This window comes from Podarcis melisellensis (assembly GCF_964234715.1).
Source record: "Podarcis melisellensis genome assembly, chromosome: 6".
Classification (NCBI taxonomy): Eukaryota; Metazoa; Chordata; class Lepidosauria; order Squamata; family Lacertidae; genus Podarcis; species Podarcis melisellensis.
In genome coordinates this window covers 44,748,741-44,769,521 of record NC_138538.1, presented here as the reverse complement: position 1 = coordinate 44,769,521, position 20,781 = coordinate 44,748,741, and the positions used below count along the sequence as shown (strand labels likewise).

General features: G+C 44.1%; 1 protein-coding gene across 2 annotated transcripts in view; it reads right to left on the bottom strand.

Moving 5' to 3' along the window:
* Positions 1–20,781, bottom strand: part of GRM4 (glutamate metabotropic receptor 4) — a 299,470-nt gene that overhangs the window by 32,951 nt on the left and 245,738 nt on the right. For both annotated transcript variants that reach the window (XM_081915563.1, XM_081915564.1), the window contains exons 7-9: positions 18,766–18,966; positions 8,062–8,198; positions 5,958–6,893 (exon numbers count right to left, since the gene is read on the bottom strand). In XM_081915563.1, coding sequence (XP_081771689.1) covers positions 5,958–6,893; positions 8,062–8,198; positions 18,766–18,966 — 1,274 coding nt within the window. The remainder of the gene's footprint in view (positions 1–5,957; positions 6,894–8,061; positions 8,199–18,765; positions 18,967–20,781) is intronic.

Below are 20,781 nucleotides of genomic sequence, written 5' to 3'. Positions count from 1 at the left end.
ATACCACAGAGAAACAGATAATTACTATATCAGACTCTATTTTTTTTTCCTTTTTGGAGATTGTATCTCACCCACACGGCTTGCAAAATGACACTTGTAAAGGATAACAGACACCTAGAGTAACACATACACACACACAGCAATTGAGAATGTTTCACTCTGTTCTTCCAAGCAGAAGCCTACAAGCCACACATTATGAAGTGTAGGAGTAAAAACTGCATGGGCTGTGGTTCAGCAATGCTAGCAGCCACCAGGCACACCTTGAGAAGAATCTTAAGTGAAGATGAGCAACAAGGGCACTTGCTGCTATACCTGGAGGACGAGGAGGAGGGACTGTAGTTACTGTAGGACACAAGCAGCACAGTGGCATTGGCCCTACTTCTGCTGCTTGAGAAAGCAACTGCCTCTCTCTAGCTAAGAGGAGAGAGCAGTTGCTGGCAACTACATTTTTAAAAGGCTGTGTGCCATCATAATGTGCTGCCACCTCCTATAGGGGATCATGGCAGCCACAGAGCATCTCAATTTACCATACTATATTACAATGTAACCAGAGGCACCAACTTCTCAAGATGATTGAGGGGGCCTGACCTGACGTCCTGATGTTGCATGAGCAACATTGTGCAACGTCCTGGCCTCGTGCATGCAGCATCACATGACATCCTGATGTCATGTTCACAGTGTTATGCAACATTTTGACGTTGTGCAAGCAACGTTGTGAGGGGCCAGGGGGTTGAGCTGAAAGCCTTCGGGACATTGAGGTGCCTGGCCCCCTCAAAAAAAAACACACATTGGGAAGTCCAAAGTGCCTCGGCCCCCAGGAGCTGGCGCCTATTAATGTATTTTAACGTTATGCACATGTCGGACTATGGCCCAACAAAGATGGTAGTGCTCAGCAGACATTTGGGGTGTCTACAGGTAACAGTGGGTCCTTGTCAGTCCAAGGACTCTGCAGCTCCCCAGCATTCCTTTCTGCTAATGTTAGGCCTCAAAAGAACATTTCATTGTTCTTTTGTGGTGGGAAACCGTTGCATAGAGTTCGCTAGAAATTCAGAAGCAACTAATGGGTTAGTGAGGTCATTCCATGCACCATTATAGCTATACGGATATGTAGATGCTCCATTGATAGAGAAAGACCCCTCCAAATAGAGCTTAGTAGAGGGGAAAGCTTTATCTCAAACATGGGCTCTAGACTAACTTGCATGAATACAGGAGGCTAGTTTAAAAGGTATGAGACTGCTGGTCCATCTGGTTCAGTATTGTCTATACTATCTGGCAGCAGCTTTCCCTCCCTTAGAGAGGGAGTGTTTCCCCACCCTACCTGGAGGGGAGATGCCAGAGTTTGAACCGTGGACCTTCTGCATGCAAAGCAGATGCTCTTCTGCTGAGTTATGAACCTTACCTAAGGTTTTAATGTTCGAAAAACGTAAGTCCAAATTTCTCTAGAGTATGCAGAAATAAATAGCCACATGGTCCTCTAGATCCCAGCCCTTTGTCTTAGGCAAAATTATAGATTCATAGTATAAAACTTCCCAGCTTTTTAATGTGTGTGTGTGTGTGTGTGTGTACACACACCCACACCCCAATATAGTAAGAAAAGTTGCTATTGCAAAAGATGAACACAGCATACTAGAAGGATCACTCATCCATTTAAGTAGGGTTGGTATGGAAACCCCTTAAAATCCACATTAATACAAACAGTTTTTGCCCAGCACCAGTGACTGATGGACTGCATCCACATCCTCCCTAATAAACCTGTATTTACAACAGATTTATACAGATGTCAAGAGACATTAGGTCAGGGATGCTCAGGGCCCAAAATAATGCCTTTCCTTGTGTTGCTAATAGAGCATGAAGGGACAGATTCTCACCAGGGCCAAAGCAGGCCTCACAGTCTCCGGCATTAGGCCGCTCTACACCAGCTGTGCATCAGGCTTAATGCGCTTCCTTTCCCACTGCTTGCCAAGTTGTGTTTAACATTGGATTAGCTAATGCGATTCCTCCGGGTCACGTTCTAGCTCAACCTGATCTGCCACTGAAGACAAGGCCCTGGAGAGCTTGTGACCAGAATGAGGGAATTATTTTGTTTCTTAGCCTTGCTGCTGCAAGATGCGCCACTTCTCCCATAGCAGTGGAATCTGTCATGGGAGCTCAGTGTTGCCTAAACACCCAGGTGTTAATTAAATTCCCAACTACGCCGTAATCGAGTGGGGAAGCGCACAGTTCAATGAGTGAGCAGTAGCTCTTGTCTTTCTCCCTCAGCCAGATTACTTGTGCTGATAACACAGGCCGGAATATGCAGGAGAAATCCTCTAGACTAAGTTAGTGCAGTGCTGGTGAATGGTGCCAGGTGGCTCTGTACATTTTAAACCATTTAATAAATAAAAATATATATCACATTGCAGGGACAGGAGAGGCAGTTTACCACAGCCTTAACTGATCAGAAGGGGCAGCGTTCTCCAGCAAGGAGATAGGAACAGAATGTATTCAGGGTTGTTTCAGGCAAAAGGCACAAAAGCTGTGTGCCAGGTTCTCTTGTATGGCTTTCCGTGATAGTCTGAAGAGAAAACTCACAGGTGTACTAGAAATGTGGGTTGTTTTGCTTTCTTATTACATTTTGAGCAAAACTCTGGAAGGCTCCAGGGCAAACCTGAAACCTGGATAGAATGGCCACTTTCACACTGCAATAACAAAAAGGCAAAGGAGGACAGAGGCTTGCATAAAAGTTGTGTGTGCTCATTTATATGTATAGATGCAAATTGTGAAACAAAACTATAATTTAAACAGAAATGGAATATATTTCTGTTTAAACTGAAATGGAATACAAACAGAAATGGAATACAATTGTGCCCGCCCTGTGGAATGCCCTCCCATCAGATGTCAAGGAAATAAGCAGCTATCCTATTTTTAGAAGCCATCTGAGGGCAGCCCTGTTTAGGGAAGTTTTTAATATTTAATGCTGTATTGTTTTTAACTCTCGATTGGGAGCTGCCCAGAGTGGCTGGGGAAACTCAGCCAGATGAGCGGGGTATAAATAATTATTATTATTATTATTATTATTATTATTAGTCCAGGGTGCTAACTGCTGATGGGCAGCTTCAAGGCCTCTGCTCTTTCTTCTCATGGTTCTTTATCTTCAAACCAGGCAGCCCTTCAAAGGACTGTAAAGCTGGCCATCCTAACCTGAGACCAGCATAGAGGCTTACCTCCTGCAACACAAGCACCCAAAGCCCTACAAAATCAATACTTCTATGCCAGTTGCATCAACTCATCCTCTGATAGCAACATAGCCTTCCTGGCTCAGCTAGACCAGCCATGATCCTGCTTCCTACCTCTGGCCCCTGGTTTTTGTTTCCCCGATTCAGTAACAGACCTCCAACCCATTGACCCTATTGACCCTATCTCCTATTTCTATTTTGACCCATCTGTGTCAAACACAGACCTCACTACTGAAAAACTGTATCCCAGGACTAAGAGAAACTCTAGTCAGGCAAAGTAGCCTCGATTATTACTCTGTAATATCTCTGATATAATACAGGAGGCTGATTTGCATGAACAGTCTCCTTAAAGAAGAGGCTTCATTGAAATGCCTTGGGCCTAATAAAAAATACATCCAGTTCATCTTGGAGGTCTCCTTTTCAGCTGTTTTCTATGCTGATGCCTTCCTTTACTTTTCTCTTTCAGGAAAAAGACAGCAAGTGCCGGGTACACAGGGGCTATGAGGAGTCAAGACAGGAGCCGCCTGATCTTTACTCAAACAACAGGAGCTGGGCCAGATAGTTTGAGACTCTGTAGTGCCACATAGAATGATTCTGCCCCTATGTGTTAGCCAAAGACTAGAATTATAATTACAGCAACACTGATGCAAAGTAGACATAGCAGATAACCGGACAGTAAATGTTTAATTTGTGCATGCAGAGGTGCTATTTGGTTTTTTGACCCTCTTATTATTATTTCATAATAAATTAAGAGAGAGGTGGTGCCAGAGCAAGTGGTGTAAAGATGTAGGCAGAATTAAGCTGAATACCTACTGCTGGGAATCACAAGTGGAGAGAGAGCTGTTGTACTTAGCTCCTGCTCATGGGCTTCTGCATGTGCAAACAGGATGATGGACTAGATCCAGCTCTTCTTGGGTTTTGAAAGATCTGACCCTTTCTAACAGTGACAATGTATTAAATGATTACTTTTGGGCTGATGGGAGGCAAGGAAAAACACAAGGGACTATTCAGAGAAATGTAGAAAATGTGTATGTTTGATGGCCAACAAATCACGAGGACAAAGGAGCAATGTAATTTGTTTCTTCATCCTTTTTGGATAGGCTAAATGTTTAGGAAACACTGCTCAACATTCGGAGTTCCTCTCTACTAAGTGACAGGCAGGAATTGCCTTCATCTGCAGCTTACTGGGGATATCCTCAGGCTTATAAGCTCAAGGCCCATGAGGTGTGCCCTCAGTTAACTTATACTCTTCAGTGAGCATCAGTCCTTTAGGAACCATGAATGGCTTCAGTCACTATGACCTGTGCTTGTGGTTGCCAGCAGCCTTACAGCTGGCAGCAGCTCTTACCAACAGTGCATCCACATTTCAAGCATTAAGAATAACTTCAGCGGTCGAAGCTTGCCTGAGCAGGCTAGGTTGTTTTTTTCAGGGATTGGATCTATAGGAACACACAGATGTATAACTTGTTCCCACAATCAGCACCACATGTCTTCTTGGGCCATGTTGATCCCCTTCCATCCTGCACTGCAGTTAGAGACAGTTTCATTTTTCATTTTATTATATGTATATCTCCCCGTTTTCTCCATCACGGAACCCAAGGCAGCATACATTTCATTCTTACCTATCCAGGCACTGACCGGATCCAGTCCTGCTTTGCTTCAGTAAGGTGACACTTCATGTGCCTTGAGACCATGATCAATTGTGCAATGGACACGTGTGCATATCTGCACATGATACTATTAGAAGATCTTCCCATGCCACATTGTTTATCATTTTAGAAAACCTTTTGGTGCTCCTGCTGGTAGCCACAAAACTTTGACAGCAAAAAACTTTGGGAAGCAGCTAAATTATTCCAGCATGATCCGCTATCCTATTACCAACACCTTTGGGAGCAAGAGAAACAAAGATGCAGACTGAAATTATTCCATCAGAATTCCAAAAGCAAGTGCTTTCAGAATCCAAGAATGTCTATCTGCTATTACATAGCCTTGTTGGGCTAAAGACAGGCTGCTCTCTCCTGACAGATATATCCCTGTGCATTCTTTCAAGTCAACTCATATTCTTCATTAAGCATAGTCAAAATTAGGGCAAATTTGCATGTAGTTGTTTATCATGCATGATTTACTCTGCTTTTGTCAGCTCTTCCCCTGAACACTTACAAGCTCCTCAAGTACTTCCTCCAGCTTTTGATAAATCAGAAGGATGTGTTTCCAAGTTTATCTGCTCAGCCATAAAAATGTGAAAGCTTGGGTTCTCAGAATGTTGTATCCTGGGTCCAGTATACCAAACTGCATATGGGGCAGTGCAGTGGCACAAGTGTAGAATATACTAAGACCTACCTGTGGACCATAGTTCAAGACACCTTGGCTTAGGATTCAATAGCGTACATTGCCTGTCTTCCACATGAAGCAAATGTCAAGGAGGCAAAGGAAAGAGAGTGGGGAAAGAGTGAGGAAATCACATTAGCACTGCATTGGAAAGAAAGTGGGAGAAGAGAATGCAGGAGGGAGAAATAAGGAGAAATGCGTCTAGAAGAGAGATAAATTGGGGAAGTAAAGAAAAAAGAAAGCAGCAGAGATTTGTGCAGGGAAATGTCAACAGAAAACAAGAGTAGTGCCATTTCTACTGCACTAGGACACCAGCAGCCCAGGTGTGTTTCATCACAAATGCACCTGAGAATGAAACAATGAGACCTACCAGTCACCCCCACCCCATTTCTGCCCTTGCCCTTTCTTCATTACCTTCTCTGCCGACTGTGATGTCCCAAAGAAGATAGGAATGAAAGCTAACCAGACGATGCAGGTAGTGTACATGGTGAACCCAATGGGCTTGGCTTCATTAAAGGTCTCAGGAACCCCACGGGTCTTTATAGCATACACAGTGCAGGTCACCATGAGCAGCATGCTGTACCCAAGCAAACAGATGAGGGAGAGGTCAGAAATGTCACACTTGAGAACCCCCCGGGCAAAGCGGGGGTCCGTAGTCCGTTGGTCCTCATAGTCGATGATGGAGTGTGAGGGGTCCACAATGAACCAGATGCAGACCCCCAGCAGCTGCAGAGAGATGAGGCTGAACGTGATGACCAGCTGAGAAGCAGGACTGATGAAGCGCGGGGCGCTGACCGACTTTTTGCCCTGCTCAAAGATGCGGTAGATGCGGTTGGTTTTGGTCAGCAAGGCAGCGTAGCTGATGCTCATGCCCAGCCCCAGGAAGACACGCCGCAGAGAGCAGGTTCCCAAGTCAGGCTCTGCAATCATCAGAAAAGTGGTGGCATAGCAGAGGAAGATGCCCGTCAGGAGCACATAGCTGAGCTCTCGCCCCGAGGCCTTGACGATGGGTGTGTCATTGTAGCGCACAAATGTCACCACCACAAAGAGGGTGGCAATGATGCCCACAATGGCAATGAAAACGGGCACCACAGCCCAAGGGGAGCTCCACTCAAGCTTAACGATGGGGATGGGGATGCAGCCAGTGTGGTTTTCGTTGGGGCGCTCGCTGAGCCGGCACACCTTACAGTGGAACTCGTCCTGCTGATACTGGTACCCATCACAGCGCTCACAGTGCCAGCAGCACGGGATGCCCTTCACCAGCTTCTTCCTTTCACCCGGCTTGCATGGCTGGCTGCAGATTGAGGTGGGCACACGGTTGCCTCCCCCAGGCCAATGCAGGCGCTCCATCTGCAGCAGAGAGAAAGCAAGAATCTCACCAACCACCATGAACTAACATGGCATGAGCTGGGTCACAGCAGGGGCTGGTGTCAGCTTCCCCTGCCAACTCTGCAAACCACTTGCTCTAGTCTATGCCATGTCCAGCTATTCTAGCATTGCTCCCTCTGATTCAGTAGCAGTTTCAGGTGTGAGGAACATGTGGTCCTCCTGATGTTCTTGGACTACAACTCCCATCATGCCCAACCATTGGCATGGGGCAATGCCTGGGGCTGGTAGAAGTTGCAGTCCAACAACACCAGGAGAACCACAAGTTCCCAACCCTAATTTAGTTTCTCATCTCTATCAGCTGTGCATGAAATGCTACTAATTCAAGCTTAGACCCTCCTGTTCTTCAATTCCAACCTGATATCATGTCACAGAGTAAGTGTTGTTGCTAGTCAAACCACTGACACTAACTTTACTGAACTTAACTGCTCGTGGATGCTACGTGGTCTAATGCATCTCTCATTTCCCTCCTTCACAGTTCCTCATATTTACTACAGACCTGCAATTCCACACTGCAGTTTGTTGCCCCTTCCCCTTGATAGGTTAATTTTTGTCTTGACACTCAGCCAACTCTGAATTAGACCTGAAATGAAACTTTGCACAAGTTTAGAATTCCACAATATTTCAGATTCTTGATTTGTTTACTGTCAAATTTTACTGTTGAAATTCAGTTCTGTTGAACAGTCAACCAAGAATAAACACTTTGTCCCACTGACAAATCGGGAGTCTTAAATTAAAGATTTGCAAAATTCTTCCCAATTGAGATTGTGGCCTTAAATCTTAAGTCTTGCTGGTGAATTGTTGCTAACGTACCCATAAATTTGTCAAGTGCAATACTTTTTAAAGCATGTGTTCCCATTAAAAATCCAGTTTTCTGCTGTGCTTTATTACCCATGGCATAAGTTGGGCTGTTGCAATGAAAGAGATCAGAGAGAAACCAGAGCGAAATGCTTTCAGAAATCTCTCTGTATGATATTAATGATGCCTATGTATAAGGATAAGGATAATCCCATTTAAACTAGAGCCCTTGAGCATACAATAAGTACAGCTCCATTTCCTAATTAAAACACTGGAGCTTCAGAGTAAAAGTTTATTCCCTTCGGTGTTTAGGCAAATCTAAGATCTTGCTTACTTTTAAGTTCAGATGATCAGCCCAGTGCCCAATAACTTTGTACTCAGGTGTAGTGTTCTTGATCTGGTACTGGTAGATGTCATAGCGGCCTGGGGCATCTCCATTCTCATTGAATGTCACAGGGGTCCCAGCAATACCTGCAACACACAAAGCATTCAGTCTCAGAAAGAAATACATTGCTGGTTTGGGCTGTATATTTGATCTACCAAAGGTAAGTTTGTCCCTTTTCTTCTCCTAGAAGCAAATGTACATGCACACATATACATGGGAATCCTGAGTGTAATCCATCCAAAGTACATCCATTCATTCATATCTCACCTTTCACCCACAGAGTACATAGCTCTCCATTTTATTATCACAACAACCCTGTGAGGTAGGTTAGGCTGAGAGTGAATAACTGGTCCAAGGTCACCCAAAGAGCTTCATGGCTGGATTGGGATTTGAACCCTGATCCCACAGGTCCTAGTCCAACACTCTAACCACTATACCACACAGGTTGTCTGCAGTACATCAGAAGTCCAATTGGGCTTAGCTTACCAGGTTCAACTCTGCCACTATTATCAAGGGGACACAGTTAACTCTGCCTGGATTTTGCTCCAATTGACCTGAGGGCTTTTAGCAAATGCAAAGTTGTGAAATTGTGGAATAAGTGAACTAAAGCTGCAGGATATGTGAACCAAATCTCATTGCTTAGGCTGCACTCCAACCCTCTGATTGGTCATTCTAGAGATCAGGTAGAGGTCTCCCTCCATCCAGTCCAAAACAACTCTGCTGACCTCCATGTGTGGAGTGACACCGCCGTCACTTCTCCAGCATGAAGCTCCCCATTCCACCCACTAGAAGTACAGGTAGATGGAAGTGCGGTGGAAAACCCACCAGCTGAGTGTTCCTGGATCTCAAGCTGATCCTACAACCATCACTTGACATTGTTGGGCTTTAGGCTAGCATATAATAGATAAGGGAGTTCCTTGCTCCCTTGCTGGTATGGGCATCAGGGATGCAGTAGTGATTACACAGAGGTTGGGATTCCTCTGTAACTTTATTATTATTATTATTATTATTATTATTATTATTATTATTATTATATAGGAGAACAGATATAGGATACAGATTCCCAGCTGCTGTGTACCCAAATAGCTCCCCAACTTTTGAGTTGGACTGGCTCTACTGCCATTAATAATCTAGCCCACACTCTTATCTAAAATAGTTAAAAGCTAGTTCTTTACCTTGGGCAAGCGGAAAATAACATTAGTCTTACTCCTCGGCTCCTTATGTTGCCTAGAGAAATCCTTGTGGCTTTTTCTGCTCAAATAGTGATAACGCCTACAATTATATATTTGCACAGAGCTAGGGCTCCAATAAATTCCCTTCATGGATCAGGCCTCCCACTCAGTTAAGGTATAGTGCAACCTGGGAAGCAACTGACCATTTTTAAAAAACACATAAGGCTGAAATCAGTTTTGTTTAACATCAGTTCCAAATAAGACAGTGAAACCTGCACACAGACCCGTAGTGGGGGATGGTGGGGCTAGCCATTTTTTTTATTTTTATTTTTGCCCCTGGTGAAGCCTTCAGAATGGCACTATTGAGGCTCCCAGCCTGTGTGTGTGTGTGTGTGTGTGTGTGTGTGTGTGTGTGTGTTGTGTGTGTGTGCCAAACTGGGTCTCTGATCTGGGTGAAATAAATCCTAGTTTCACTCCTCCCTGCACAGCTGCATTAGGAATAGAATTTTCTATAATAATAAAAAAATCTCAATGTTGGGCTTATCTACACAATTGTTTCCTATTTTTGTTTTGCTCATTTAGCTCAATGGGAAGCAAGGTGGAGGGCGGGGTTATAGTTCTGCTAAAAATACGAACAAACCTTGCTTATTATATGAAGTATCATACAAATTATTAAATGCATAATTTTGGGCAAATTATAGGCATATACATGCCAGGTTTCCTAAAGTAGCTGGCACATAACCAGATACATACAACAATACATATAGCTATATAGAAATACTGAACATATCAATACTTATTCAATCACGCTACATAAATGAGCCATGGCTGGTGTCCAGTCAGAGTGATGGAGTAAAAGGCAAAAAGGCCAACAGGAGCTCTAGCCAAAGCCAACGATGACAGAGCCAACTAATTTTAGTTTTGGCTTCATCACCCTCCCTGCTGAATTCTACAAGAGCAACACTGAGGACAGCATAGCCGCTCCTTCCATTTAAAGCACATTCAACACACATTTAAACTTCCTTTCAAAGGATCCTGGGAACTTTAATTTCTTAAGGGTGCTAGGAATTGTAGCTGGGTGAGGGGAAAACTGCAGTTCCCAGAAATTTTTGAAGGAAATCATGTGCTTCAAATGTGCATTGAAGGTGCTTTAAATGGATGTTGTGGATCTTTCCTAAGGACCGGTTGTGAGTAAGAAGACAGGCAGGCGGGGCTGACTAAGGCTGACAAAGCTGGCTAATTTTGCATATAATTAGGCTTATTTATTTATTCATTCATTCATTTAAAAACTAATCCCAAAATACATGGTCCAATTTCGGACAAAGCTCAATCAGACTACTGGAAAAGTCCAATCCTGTGCTTAATTCCATTTGAAAAGGATTATTCCTCTGCACCAAACCTGCATGTGGAGCCCATTTGATCCCTTTCCCAAATTCCCTCCTGCGTTAACAGCATTCATGAATGGCACAAAAATCATAACGGAGACCCAAATATGCTGTTAGGTGACACACAGAGAAAAAAACACTTGGAAGTGCCTTGCCAAACAAGTTTGTAATTTGAATATAAAATGAAAAGGCCTAGAGAGCATAAATTTACGATTGTGTTTTATCAATTAAATTGTTTGCCACCAACTGTGTGAATGTGGTCAAATTTCTCGTAGGCACCAGAGCAAAGAGAGAGGGAGGGGAGGGAGAAAAGCGGGGGGTGGGGGTGCAAGTTTCCTGTGGGTTATATAAGGAATCAGACTGCATAAGGGACAAAGAAAAGGACACTTGCTTTTTGCTTGTCATTCACCCAATCAGTTCCATTATGTACATAAGCACGCTCCAAAGGACATCACGCAGGCCTCCCTCCCTCTCTGGATCTTCCTGCATATTGTTACACCCCTGCTGGATGTCCAGGCATATTCTTCTTCCCTAAGCCATTGAGCAATGAATCCATACATAGTGACAGTACATCATGAGGCTACATCATTCATTCACCGAGAGCGGTAATCCCCTCTCAGTATTCAACCAGAGAGCTTGAGACAGAAAATAACAACACATTTATATAGAGTCGGGTGGACGTGCATGTCATGAAATCAAAGAGCTGAAAGCCGGGGCTGGAAGGAGGCTCGGTGCAGGCAGGTGCTGAAAGGGATTCTGCAAGACGTACCTAGCGGAGCTTCCTTCCCTCACCTTGCAATGTGCCTCCACTCCCAGGAGACTAGATCCTGTCCCCACAAACCTGAAGAAATGTGCTGCAGTCAAGACCCCCTGTGCGCTAGATCGCTGAGATCTCAATAGTCACTGGAGACAATTAAGAACATAAGAAGAGTCTTGCCAGATCAGGCCAAAGGTTTATCTAGTCCAGCATCCTCAAAGTGGCCGACTAGATGCCCACAAGCAGAACCTGAGTGCAACAGCAGTCTCCCCACCTGTGACTTCCAGCAACTGGTATTCAGTGGAGGCTGATCTATTTGGGCCAATGGGGCAGTGCCACCCCACTCTCATGTGTCCTCAGTCAGCCCTCACCTGCCTCTCTTCTTACTTTCAACCTGTCCAGGGGTGGCTCTGCCCATCAGCTCCTTCCTCCTTTGTCTCTTTGTTGTCCCTTGTAAAGCTCAGCAGGGCAAAGGATGGGGACAAAGCTAGGATTTGTTGGCTCTGCCTACCTTTGGCTCCGGCTCACCCTCCCTGCCTTTTGCCCTCCCTTCTGCCAGCCACCCCTGCTGGTATTCAATATCAGAGAGCCTTCTTCTGGTCCTGCTCCAATGCCCTGACACAATGAAGTTAAGTGAAGCTTGCCAACCTCACTTCAGGAGTGGTAGCAGGGAGAATATTGAGTATATACAAGTGCTGGGCTCCATAACTCCCTCCACTTTCACAGGACCGTATATCCCCAGTCAAAGAGGGGGAATATTGTGTGACTTTCAGGGGGCAGTTGAATTTCCATCTCACCTGAAATACAAACTGGGCAAAGCTTTCATCTTTCTTAAAAAGAAAAATGGCAACAAAAGCCTTGTTGTCATTTCACATGATGGCTTGGCTGCTCCACCACATTGTTCCCAGAGGCATTGAGTCCCAGGAATGCAGCTAGATCAGCCAAGCCTCTCTCCACAATGGCAGCAAGGAGTTTATAAAAGGTTTTATCAAAGCAGAGGGAAAGGAGCAAAACACTCAACCACCTGGTATTTAAAGCAACATGAACACTTTTTAGCTTGATCCCCTTCCCTCCCAAATAATCCAATCTTGGAGGAAGGTTGTTCTGTTTTATTTGGGGGCTTTGGCAAAAATTGCTTGGGTGAACTTTTCATCCCAGCTCTATATACAGCAGCCTGGGTGGCCAGCTTTTGAACCAGGGATTGTGTGCTTTTACCAGAAATTTTATCTGAGCAATTAGCAGGTGGAAATGTTTATCTCTCTGCTATGAAAAGCTTCACTTGCTAATTCCTGAAGATCAAGCCTCCATTAAAGGACCCAGCCATGGAGACAAGTTCAAAAGGTGATGGTGTTTTTCTTTGCATGGAGATAACAAAACTCCACTTGTTTCTTTAGGTTGAACTGCTTTTAAAACCAGGAATGCAGGGCAGCAGGGGTAACAATAAAAGACAAACATCTTTTCAGACAGCCAGCTCATTCACATATGTAGTGAGGGGTGGGAGTCTAACAAGAAAAGAAGCATGGAAGCCCCAGTGTCCAGATGTAAAGAGGGGGGCAGGGCTTCTGCACCTTTGCAGGGCATTTCAACAGGTGCAGCTTGCATGAAGCTCCTCTTGCTGAAATTCCTGCTTGTGCAGAATGGTTAAAGGTGCAGAACCCCCGCCTTCTTTCGCATCCGGACACCTTAGATTCCCACCTTCCCTCATAGTCAGATTTCTCCATTCCTCGCTTGCTTCCAGTATGAGAGCTGGAAATGAAGAAAGGTGGATGGAGCAAGGAAATGGAGGAAGGAATGGCATGGTTCAAGAAGCCCTGTCCTGTTTGCTCCTCTCATTGTAACAGCAGGACCTCAGCTTCCCAGGGTCCAGGTGGATTGGGTGGATGTGTGGATCAGGCCAGGTTAGATCCTTTTGTAATTACTAGGCAGCTGCCTTTGTATACTGTATGTGGTGAGTGCAACCCATCAAGCTGAAAACATTTCACTAACCATGTATGGCAGCACATCAGTGGTGCACTAACTACATGCCCTGTTTCAACGGGGCTAGACCATTATAGAATAAACCATTTATAAACAGATTAGTCTTCAAGGTGCCACAAGATTCTTTGTTGTTAGGTCTTCTGTTATTGTTGTTGTTGTTGCATGCCTCTATATGAGGTGGGTTCTCAAGCATCTAGTGGGCATTATTACATGGTGTAGGGGCATGCTGTATTCAGTCTGGAGGTCACACATTGTGCAGTCCTGTTTGGGACTGCCAGCCTTTGAACTGATCCCTGAAGCTATCCTTTAAATAGAGGTTTGATCTGCAAGGATTAGAAAGTGGAGCTTTTCACACCATGGAGATAACCACTTTAGCCGTGCCTCCTTTCCCCTCACCTTTCTCTGTCATCTCCCCAGTGTCACATTTTAGGCTGAAAGTTGCTTTGTATAGATATATATATATGTATATATATATATATATATATATATATATATATATATATATGTATGTATATTTTATAAAAGGCCATTAACACGGATAGTGCAATAATAATAATAATGAATAATAACACTTAGTGCTGCAATGCATATCAAACTTTTGAAAACTGATCTATGGGTTCCAAAGTGGGAACTTTCATGCTCAATATTCTCACTACTACCATTCCTGCAATGAGATTGGCATGTGGTCACAGGTGGAGGAGTGCTGGTCTGCACTACTACTGCAGCTTTCAAGGAACAGAGGTTGCATTTAGCAAAAGTCTTTCTGCTGAAAACTATGGTCCACAGAAAAATGCCTGAGCAAACAGAGCCAGCTGCTCTCTCTAAGCTCTGTTAGGCTGACCTGCTCACCACATCAACACCTGGAGTCCCACACAGATCCAAGCAGGCTAAAAGGCAAGCTGAGAGGCAGGATGGTTGGCGTTCCCAGCCCTGCTCTGGATGCCTTTGCAGACAGCTCATTACACTTGATGTGCACAGTGAGTGATCAGCATTGACATCCCTGCCACTCATGTGCACAGGGGACAGCCACAGAGGAGCACTGAGGGATGCAACCTAGGAGGGAGAGTGGGTGGGAGTGAGATGCAGCCCTTAAACACAAGAGCAGTCGGCGCCTGTTCGGGCATTCGCACCAGCTGCTCAGTGCCCGGAAATGAGTGGGCAGATGCTGCGGACAGTACATTTGCTCACCCCCTTTGGCTCTGTTTAAGATTTCTATCTCTTTGCCCTGTGCTTGCACACATGCACATGGTAGAGTGATACAAATAGAGGCTACTCCAGTCTTATGATTGCACTGAATAGATTGATTACTTGTTTAATTCTAAAAACAGAGGCAGAAACTCTAGAAGAGGGGGACCTGTGGCCCTCTAGTTAAGACTCCAACTCCATCAGCCCCAGCCAGCATGGTTAGAGATGATGAAAGGTGTAGTTCACCAGCTTCTGGAGGACCACACATTTCCCATTCCTGGTCTAAAGGAAACTAGGATGCAGACACCTAAGCTTCTCAACTTCCTTCTCTCCCTGTGGGACAATACATAAATGGGAAGTGGCAAAGTTTCTATCCTAGTAGGTTTTCAGCAGGATCAGAACCCAACTGCTCCTTCATCACCTGTCTTCTTCTCCTCTACCAGAGCCCTTCTCCCCAGAATGGAATGGGGAATAATTCATTTTGCCACCAAATAAGGGAAAAGATGATGAGCAGAGAGAAGCAGGAGGAAGTCCCGAGCAGAATTCTGCACAGTGGATCAATAGCTCATTCCAAACCTTCATGGGGCTTGGAATACACAACCACTGAAAAAGTGTAGATTGAGAATATGATAGAGCTCACTAACACTAGTGAATGGCATCCATATAAACTTCATATTACAGACACAGACTCCAGTGGTGTGTTCTAGTTTGGTTACTTCTTTCAGCACCATGGACTTCTCCAATCTGTTTGGGAAAGTAATCTCTCAAACCCTTGATTTATACAGAGATTACACGCCACTAAGTTGTAGCTGTGCCCTACCCCCTATTCATGGATTTGCCAAAGACTGGTAAGTTATAAATGCTTACAAAGCATTCAGAAGACCTTTCTTCACCATGTTAAAAGTGTGGAGTGGGGAATGAACCACTGGTGAGATCATGCAGTGAAAAAATGAGATTGCCTCTTCCCCTTAGACAGTTCTTAAAACATGCTAAATTTCAAAGATAAGCCCAATTAAAATGAGACACCCAGTTGCCTGGCTGTAAATGGATAATCCAACATACAAGCGAGGTTTATGTAGTCAGATTGTATTTATCAAGAGAAGGATGTGACCAGATGAGAAATACTATAAAATATTTAATTACACTGATTTAGCAAGTTACCTCAAAGCAAGACTCTTTGCTGTGCCCCCACCACCCTCAAAAGTTTATCTCGAAACAAAATCAAATGAATTGCACAAATAAATCCCAATAACATTAAAAAGCAGGAAAATCAAACAAGAAGATAGGGGAAGAATAAATAAAGGAGACAGATTGTGAGGAGATTGCAGAGGAGAGATAAATAGATGTAATAAGGAGGCAGAAGCAGAAAAATGTATATTAAAGAGATATAATGTGAGGGTGTGATGAGTTTCTAGAATATGTAAAGGAATTACTAATCAGGGGCAAGGGAAGATTGTCTAACAAGAAAGGAACAAAAATGTGGAACGAGAATAAGGAAATGGAACTGGGGATTGTTCGTGTGCATAGAATTATGATGGGACTTTAGGAGATGCCGGCTTTTGTCTGTTTTTGCCACATGTTTCCTGGTCAATTCACCCCTGACCATTAGGCCCAGTCGTGACCGACTCTGGGGTTGCGGCGCTCATCTCGCTTTATTGGCTGAGGGAGCCACAGCTTCTGGATCATGTGGCCCGCATGACTAATTCGCTTCTGGCGAACCAGAGCAGCGCACGGAAACACCGTTTACCTTCCCTCTGAAGCGGTACCTATTTATCTACTTGCACTTTGATGTGCTTTCGAACTGCTAGGTTGGCAGGAGCAGGGACCGAGCAACAGGAGCTCACCCCATCGCAGGGATTCGAACCGCTGACCTTCTGATCGGCAAGTCCTAGGCTCTGTGGTTTAACCCACAGCGCCACCTGTGTCCCAGTCAATTCACATAGGGGGGGCTAAAAAAATAGCCCAGCTATCAAGATGCAGATACATGCAGATTCCACTTTCACTTCTGCACATGGAGCTCCTTATCAGAAGCTCCTACCCCAATCTAGACGGTTTCTTTCAGCCACTTGAGCCACTTTGTGGGAGAGCTGAGTTTTCCCACCATGTGTGTTTGCAACTAGAGATGTGGAAGCCCATAAAAACTGGAGAAAAAACTGAGATGGGAGGCTCCCCATTTTTCTGCCTTTTTCTCCTTTTTTCACATCTCTAGTTGCAACCAAGACTGTATGTGTGAAGAGAGGCAAACTGACGAGTAAAATTGACCCTGGAAGGTTTGGCCAGTCATGGTCCCTAGATTTGTATGTATTTGTTATGAACTTTCATGGAAACATTTCCCCTCCACATATGGTGGTCACTTCTAAAATATGTGCAATGGACAAAGAGAAGCTGATCTTTCCTATGGTGCATGATGAATGAACTCACTTAAAGTTAGGGATGGGGGGAAATTCAGTTTGGTTTGCATTTTAACATGAACCTACCTATTCCACATTTCCCTCCAAAATGTGCACAATGAACCTTACCTGTCTTTTGAAATGTACACTTCTTCAAATTATTGCAGTGCAATTCTCCAACCAACATGGATGAAAATGCATACATATGGGGGAAATGTGCATAAAATGTATATATCAGGGGTAGGCAACCTAAGGCCCAGGGGCCGGATGTGACCCAATTGTCTTCTCAATCCAGCCTGCAGACAGTCTGGGAATCAGTGTGTTTTTACATGAGTAGAATGTGTCCTTTTATTTAAAATGCATCTCTGGGTTATTTGTGGGGCATCGGAATTCATTCTTTTTTTCCCTTCAAAATATAATCACCCCTCTTCCCCGGTCTGAGGGATGGTGGACCAGCCCACGGCTGAAAAAGGTTGCTGACCCCTGGTATATATTAATGAAAATACCATAGAGCAATGCATTATATTGCTTGCAAAAATATGTTATGTTGGGTAAAATTGCATACAAAAAGGTAAAATGCTGGTGATGTTTCATGAGAATTATTCTGAATGCAAACTGATGTGGAAATGTGAAAAACTGAACTTAAGATAGTGAAAATGAGAAACAGAGAGAAACATAACCTCCCTTCTTTGCAACTCCACAATTCTATGATTCATGTACCCAGTGTTTTTTTTTTCCCTAAAAAAAAATGTTCAGGGGTACTCTCATTTTCCCACTCATATTGAAATACTGCCACTCAATGAGGCCAAACTTAGATTCCCAAAATGTTTAGGGGTGTGCGTACCCCTGCATACCCCCAGAAAAAGCACTGCATGTACCATAATTTACTGATCTTTACAACCACTCTAGGGCAAGGAAGAACTACTCCCATCTCACAGACATGACCAAAGCAACTAAAAGCCAATCATCTGACAAGTAGGGTTGCCTGTTCCCCCATTTCACCTTTATAGAGGCTCTGTGCCTTTAACAATGTAGCCATGTGGTCAAGAGGCGATAAATGGTGTTAATAATAATATGAAGAAGAAGAAGAAGAAGAAGAAGAAGAAGAAGAAGAAGAAGAAGAAGAAGAAGAAGAAGAAGAAGAAGTTGTTGTTTCAGAATTTACATAAAATTCTTTTAAGAGCTTTTGCATTGTTTAGTGCACGTTAAAAAACCAATTAAATATAAAGTAATTGCTAAAACACATTACTCAAAGGTGTGCAAAGACATGCCAACAGGGTTCAATTGCCTGAAACCTTGCTGCACACATCAAACCTGTCTCTTTTCAAAAGATGGGCAGCACAAAGGTAATCTACACCCGTGGACCAACTGTGGTGTTGCTTTTTTATTTTTCCCAGATGGTAGATTTTTGTTTGGGCTCCCAAACGAAATGGAAGAAGCCAGGAGAAACATAGGGAAACAACTGTTTGATGAGAACATTAATTAGATGCTCCATTAAAAAAAGTGGTGAATGAAGAGTAGCAATTACAGATAAAACACCCAACGCCATTTCAACCTGGTGTGCTTGTTGTTGCATCTCAAGATGTATTATTTTCAGAGTACTGGGAGGCAGGAATACATCTTACATGAAGTCTGTGGCTGGGGGATGCAAAATCATAGAAAACATTGCAAGTGGAACATTTAAACATTCAGTCAGTGTTTTATATTAAGCCAGGCATGGTTTGATGCCCCAAGAAGCCCCAAGCAGCTATATGGCCTTGAGGGTTATCCCACCCAGACAGACAGACCTGAGAAATTGACGCTACGGATGTACTTGAGAAGCTCTGCACCATCTACTGGGTCCATCTTGGGGCAGAGGCCAATCTTCCCAGGGCACAAGTTCTTGTGCATGTTGTGAAGCGCATGGCCCATGGCATAGACAGCATCGATGACAAACTGCACCTTTCCTTCCTGCTCATAGGCAGAGTCCTGGCCAATCCGCTCACGATCTGGAAGACAAAAGGCAAAGGGTGGGGTTCAATCACATGCTTTCATGGGCAACTGCAGACCTACAGGGTTATCCATTTGCTTTGAAATCTAGCATTCACTGTGGAATTTCAGTTCCTGAAAAGGATTCAAAGGACTCCTGCTTCTTGCAGCAAGGAATGTCTCCACTGAACTCTTTCATGCTGAGGTGAAAATGTGTACTGAGATGCGGGGGGGGGGGGGGAGGAATGTTAATAATAATAATAATAATAAATTTATTTATATCCCGCCCTCCCTAGCCAAAGCCGGGCTCAGAGCGGCTAACATCAAATGTATAATACATTAACATAAAATCAGACAATCAATTAAAATACATCCTCAAATCAGATCAGGATCAGAATAAAATCCAATCGGATGGCAACCCGCAGATTAGGGTTGGTGACCTTAAATGCTCACCAGGCCCAACTGTTTGTGCTGAACTTATATGGGCCTGTGAGAAAAATTGGGAGGCCACTTTCATGCAAGTTCTTATGAAAGGGGAGAGGGAGTCAGACTGAACCCCGACTAAAGGCCTGGCAGAACAGCTCCGTCTTGCAGGCCCTGCAGAAAGTTGTCAAGTCCCGCAGGGCCCTGGTCTCTTGTGACAGAGTGTTCCATCAGATTGTTAAGAAATATTAGAAGACCATAACAGTTTCAGTTGGTTTGTTGCACATGAAAGTAAATAAGAAGAAAAACCCACCCAGTGTATACCTCCATAGTGCCAAAGAGTTGGGCTGAGTCTTGTCATTACAAGAGCTCCACTAGATCAGACCAAGGCTCATCTAGGCCAGCATTCTGTTCTCACAGTAGCCAACCAGACACCTGTGGGAAATCTAGAAGCAAGGCTAGACTGGCCCTGTCTCATTAGTAAAAGGAGTACAGAAGCCACAAAGTAACCAATGCCATTCCATGATTTCAGTGATCCTGTAGATCAGGGATAGGGAGCCTCTTTCAGTCTGCTGGTGGGGGGAGCATACCTTCCTGGATAACCTTCACAGGTGCACACACCAGTGGTGGGTGTAAGTGGTGGACAGAGATCAAAGTGAAGCAAAAGATGTGATTCATATATTTATATAAGTGGCTACAACATTCCAGCCAAGTAAAACTCATAGGTTTTCTACATATACCCACCCAGTTTTCCATTATCTATTATCACAATTCATGAACATATTCCACCCAGGCAAAAGCTCCCAAGGAGGGTTTGGTAAAGGGCTAAAGAGGGGTGTGGCCCGCAGACAGGAGGTGTGGCCTGAAGAGAGTCCCAGAGGCCAGGTGGAGAAGCCTGCGGGGGCCACCTGTGGAACCCAGGCCTGGGGTTCCTTGCACATGCTAAATACTGTTTTCAACGAAAGAGCAAGACTTGCAGTTTTTGCCCATATAGTTTACTAGTGTGAATGTAGAACTTATAATGATATTTCCACATTAACAACAATCACATCTTCTCATAAATAGCAGGAGAGGGAGACTAGGAGGTGATTTACTCCTCCTGTGTGAAAAATGCTTGTAGTGGTGTTCCATCCTGTTAGCAACAGCTTTCCTACGCAATTTTTCCATCTTAAATTGCTCTGTTTCACATTAGCACACTAGGAACACAAATGCCCCAGCTTTGATTGCAGAAAAACCCGTCATGCTGTTCTAGCCTCTGAGTACTCAAACTTCTTATTTGTTTTGCTAGGGCATACAAAGTCCAGCCTTCCTTGAAGGTTTTTAAACAGAACTTGGAAGGCCATCTGTTATGATTGATCTAGTTGAGATTCTTGCATTGCAGGCAGTTGGACTAGATTACCCTTGGGGTCCTG